Source organism: Silene latifolia, chromosome X, assembly GCF_048544455.1.
Source record: "Silene latifolia isolate original U9 population chromosome X, ASM4854445v1, whole genome shotgun sequence".
NCBI lineage: Eukaryota > Viridiplantae > Streptophyta > Magnoliopsida > Caryophyllales > Caryophyllaceae > Silene > Silene latifolia.
In genome coordinates, this window is record NC_133537.1 from 21,248,195 (window position 1) to 21,253,204 (window position 5,010).

The 5,010-nt window shown below is 34.3% G+C and overlaps 1 protein-coding gene across 2 annotated transcripts; it reads right to left on the minus strand.

Annotated features, from left to right (window-relative positions):
• Positions 1-2,059: 2,059 nt before the first annotated feature.
• LOC141621281 (putative N-acetyltransferase HLS1) lies at positions 2,060-4,570 on the minus strand. 2 transcript variants are annotated; one of them, XM_074437906.1, is made up of 3 exons: positions 4,197-4,570; positions 3,471-3,679; positions 2,060-3,074 (listed from the first exon to the last, which is right to left on the minus strand). In XM_074437906.1, the coding sequence occupies exons 1-3, from the start codon at positions 4,368-4,370 to the stop codon at positions 2,210-2,212; spliced, it is 1,248 nt and encodes a 415-aa protein (XP_074294007.1). In that variant the 5' UTR covers positions 4,371-4,570; the 3' UTR covers positions 2,060-2,209. The 2 variants fall into 2 exon arrangements, with proteins under 2 accessions (XP_074294007.1, XP_074294008.1); XM_074437907.1 differs by lacking the exon at positions 4,197-4,570 and having other exon boundaries at positions 3,547-3,627.
• Positions 4,571-5,010: the final 440 nt, after the last annotated feature.

A 5,010-nucleotide genomic window follows, 5' to 3' on the forward strand; every position in this document is an offset into this window, starting at 1 on the left:
CATTGTGATCGTCCTTGGTCCAAATAAGCATATCTGAAAATTATTCACAAAATAAATAGGTAAAAATAGTTTGATAAGAGCAATTACAGTAAATAATAAAATTAGAGACAAAAGATAACTATAATACAAAACTATTTCGAGGGATTAGGAAATATTAGGAAAGTAAAAAGAAAACTCAAAAAAATCTTATATGCCTCTCTATTTACCATGAGTTCATGCCTCTTTATTTTCTTTGTTATGCCTTTTTTATTTGTCTCATTATATTCCTAGGTGTTAAAAGCCATTAAAATATTTATTGTGCCATCTTAATTATGATACACTAACAATCTTACAAAGTTAATAGACTAAATTAATTAAGTATAAATAAAGAGACAAAATATAATTATAATACAAAACTATTCCAGAGATTAAAAAACAGTAAGATTGAAAAAAAATGATAAAAATATGGCATTTACAATGATGTACAATTGACATAGAAAATTTAATCTTAAAATATATATATATATATATATATATATATATATATATATATATATATATATATATATATATATATATATATATATATATATATATATATATATATATATATATATATATATGTCTCTCTGTTTACCATGAGTTCATGACCTTGTCTCTTTATTTTCTTTGTCAATACATTTTATATTTATCTCCTTATATTCTTAGGTGTTAAAAAATCATTAAAATATTTATTGTGCCATATTAATTAAGGTATACTAAAAATCTTACCAAGTAAATATGCCAAATTAATCAAGTATAATAGTAGCAATTATTGATAATGACATGGAATAAAATTAAATATTTTTAGCAATTATTGAAAATGACTTGGAATAAAATTAAGGGTTATTTCATAACAATAATCCATCTTATTGATGGTCTGCAATAATCACTTCATCCTATCAATAATCTCAATTAAATCCAACATAAGCACCATACCTTCTAATAACAAACCAGCTGATATTTTTTTAAGTTTATTTGACCAAAATTTTAGCTACCTGATTTTTTTGCAAGTGTTTGGCAAGTAGCTTATATTTGGTCAAATAAGGTACCTGAAATGAAATGCTACCTCAGGTATCATTTGAGAAATCAGATACCTGAAATGACTTATTTTCCACTTTGTACCCCTTTATTCTATAATATTAAATAATTTTCATATCCTTTTACGTCATTTTACCAAAATCAGCTACCTTTTCAGCTAGTTTGCCAAACACATTTTTATATAATCAGTTACCTTATCAACTCATAATTTTCAGCTACCTTATCAGTTAGCTTTTCAATTTTCAGCTACCTTTTTAGGTAATTTTGCCAAACAGAGCCTAAAATAGAATTCTTGGTATCTATTATCAAATGGCCCCCCTAGTTGATAGGGAGTTGATAGAGTACCTCATATGCATATACGAATTACGATCTATTAAAATAGACCAACCAATACCCTCGTTGCTATCCTTATTCACTAAAACTTGGGAGAGACGGTCTCTCACTAAGTTATTGAGAGACAAATTTTTCGTACCCTTTTATTTGTATTTCGTACCCCTTTTATTGTTGATCGTGACATCTTATTTCAAGCCATTAAATAATTTCACCTTAGTGATTTTGGCAATGGAGACAGGAAGCAAATAGGCCAGACATACACAATTTGACAGCAATATATATCTCACTCACCTCAAATCCGAAAGAGACGCTTCACAATATCAGTATAACGTACTTCCCATTAGGAATCTAACTACGTGTAGCACTAGACAACAGTACAATCGCCTTGAAACAACGTAAATCTACTACCAGTTAGTCCACAAGACGGGTGGAAAGAAAGAACGGTGAATGCCACTCACAAAACGGATAGAGACATGGCAAAAAGACCACCACGCGCTTCCCTCTCCCCTCTATTTGGGTCATTTATGGAAGGAAATGGTATCCGTCACTCCAAAGTGACGGATACGTGCCGTCTTCAATGAGATTTTGTGATCTACTAAACAAAGAAATTGCCATGATTGAAGATTTGAAGGTAACGTTTGGATGAAAAGCGAATGAAATCCACCGAATGTATGCCATTTCTAAACTTCTATTTATAACCATGGCCTAATACCACAAAAACTTACACAAACTCGCGGCTTATACGATAATATTACAAAATTTGTGGGGTTGCGACACCCACTCTCCTAAAGCCTCCCTACGCCACTGCCTAGCTAGCCTAAAATTCTCTTGGATCCACAAAAATGGAACGACCTGGTTGCGACTTCGTCCAATCACCCATTGACCCGTCACTATAACCATCCCCTAACCGTTTAATAAGCCATAAGTCCTCGTCACAAGATAATTTTTTCCAATGTGGGACACTGGGTTTGAGCGGCTCTTGACTAGCCACTTCTGTTGCAACGACACTGCACCCGTGATCCCGGGCCAAGTTATGGGCCACCCCACATAAGGATTTAACCATTTTAGCAGCTTTTGGGCCTTCCCCACCAAGCCCATACATAAAGTGGAGTCCAAAAGGCCTGAACACCTCCGGAAATGAAGGTATCTTGAGAAAAGGGAACGCCCGGTCTATTAAACGGGTTGTTTTAGCCAAACCTTTACCCACACGCGACGCTCCGCGTACCTCCAACCGCCACACATCACTGCAGTTCCATACGCTTAGAATACCCCACGACTCGGGTGGGTCAGCGAGGAACTTCTCTGCCCCAAGCCAAATACTTGGCGCGTGTGTATCACGTGGCATGGCAATGAACGTGCCAAGCGTAAGTTTATTGCTTAGGATCATGTCGATGTCTCGTGGGAAAAACTCGACGGTCGAGAACTTGTGACGGTAGATAGTTTCGGCCTCGTTGGGATTGAGCTTGATAATGATGACTCGGTTCGAGACCTTCACCCGGTGAGCAAAAACGGGTTGAACTAATATCGACGGGGTTCGGAATTTGGAGTATCCGCATTTTTGATTGAATAACTTGACGGATGCTTGGTTGTCACTTTCGGTAGCTAAGTACGAGTATTCGGCTCCGTTTTGCTTAAACCAATCTTCCATTTTGTTCACTAACTTCAATCCTATCCCCATTCGCCTAAGGCATATTAAAAAAAAACATACCAAAATTAGCTTTCTTTTGGCGGAAAATAAGGCACTACATCGGCACACTATAAGGAAAGAAATCTAAAATGTTTGTGAACTGTTATTCACATAATCACAGTCTTTCACTCTTAACGACTACGCTAAGTCGCTAAGGCATGATCAATTACAAAAAGTTCAAATAAAAGTTGTACCTTATAAAGAAAAAAGTGTTTTAATTAACTAATGGCACGTGGTCACGTGGATAACAATTTTAGACTTTTATCCACCAACATTATCCTAGGCACTACACGTGCCTAAAATAGTACCGGTGGCAAATAATTAATCCATAGGTTAAGATACGCGATAAAAATATGTTTTTTTAAGGAAGACGATTGAGAATAATTATTACCGGTGATAAGGTGAAATGCGGAGGCCCAAGATGTAAGCGAGTTTGGTGTAAACAGGAAGAGGTTGCAAAGAGTTACCAGGATGTAGTAACTTGGATTGTCTAGGATACTTTTTACCGCATGTAACGGTTTTAATGCAACCTCTAATCATTCCTACTATTGCTCTCTTTTGTTCACCACCTTCTTCTTCTTCCTCAACTAGCTCGGCTACCTACAAATTTCAACCACACCACTTTAAACAAAGATTTATTCATGATATGTTTACACTTCCTTTATTTCCTCTTCACAAAATAAAGGAAGTATAAACATCTCACTGGAACAGAAGGAATACGTATTACTGAACTCCTCTATTAACACCCACCCAAAAATAATACACCCTCTCATTTAACAGGTTTCTTAACCTTTTTATTCTTTTTTTTAGGAGTATTCTAATGAAACGTACGGAATTTGTTAATAAAAGTTATAGAGTACATAAAATCATCATACTAGTTAGCTACTCCATATGGTAAACAATGTTAAACGTTGAAGCATGCTATATGGTAACGTTTATTTCATATGAACAAAGCTAGTTAGTTACTATAAGGTCACGAGAATAAAACCATCAAAATTATTACTCAACCAAATTACAAATAACGATCACTCTACTCTTGTGAATAATGAACCGTCCCTCCGATTCAACAGACTCTTTACACTCGTATTTTAATAAAATGTAAAGAATAGGACATTACCAGCATGAGAAAAGCAGGGGAATGGCGAATGCGACAAAGAGGATCACCTAAGAGATTAGTAAAGAGGGAGAGTTTGGAAGTGGGACCCACTTCACACATTTTTTCTACTTGTTCAACTTCTTCATTGTCTCTTTCTTTTTCAAATTCTCTTAACACTAACTTCATCTTTCCCATTTTCAGTCACTGAAAATAAAACGTTTATGAAATGAAAGGATAGTGTATTTAGTTGTGGAGGTGAGTAGTGTATATATATAGGTGCAAAATGAGGAAGACAAATAGAAATAGTAGAGTAGTAGTAAATAATTTTGCACAAAAGCAGCTTTTTCTAGGAGGCCGTTGCCTTATTTCACATTTATGATGTGATAATTAGGACGATTTATCTCATACCGTCTTAAGTCTTTAACAATAAAACGCTCTTATTCTATAATTCGTATTTTGCGTTCTTTCGAATGGAGAGACTTTTTTTCTTTTAAATACATTCATTCTATGGTATAATCACTCTTATGTATTTTACTTTTATACTCTTTTTCAGAAAATGTACTTTTTTGTTTCATTGAGTTTTTTCCGTATTTTATTTTGGGCCATTTAAAATAATTCTTTACATTTCTGTTTTAGTCACGTACACAGCTACACGCATAAACAGAGAATACATATACATATTGTTAGAATTAAATCCTTATGAGACCATAACTTCATAGTTCATACTAAATTAATTTTCATTTTTGCTCCAAGTACATAAATCCTCGGTGATGAACGACTTTCTATACAGATCTGAGAGGATTATTTTTTTCTAAAAACAACATATTTTAAAGTT

Coding starts and splice junctions, on each gene's coding strand:
- LOC141621281 (XM_074437906.1), bottom strand. CDS start 4,370: ATGGGAAAGATGAAGTTAGTGTTAAGAGAATTTGAAAAAGAAAGAGAC. Junction 3,680..4,196: donor CCCCTGCTTTTCTCATGCTG/GTAATGTCCTAT, acceptor TGAAATTTGTAG/GTAGCCGAGCTAGTTGAGGA. Junction 3,075..3,470: donor CGCATTTCACCTTATCACCG/GTAATAATTATT, acceptor AATATGCCTTAG/GCGAATGGGGATAGGATTGA.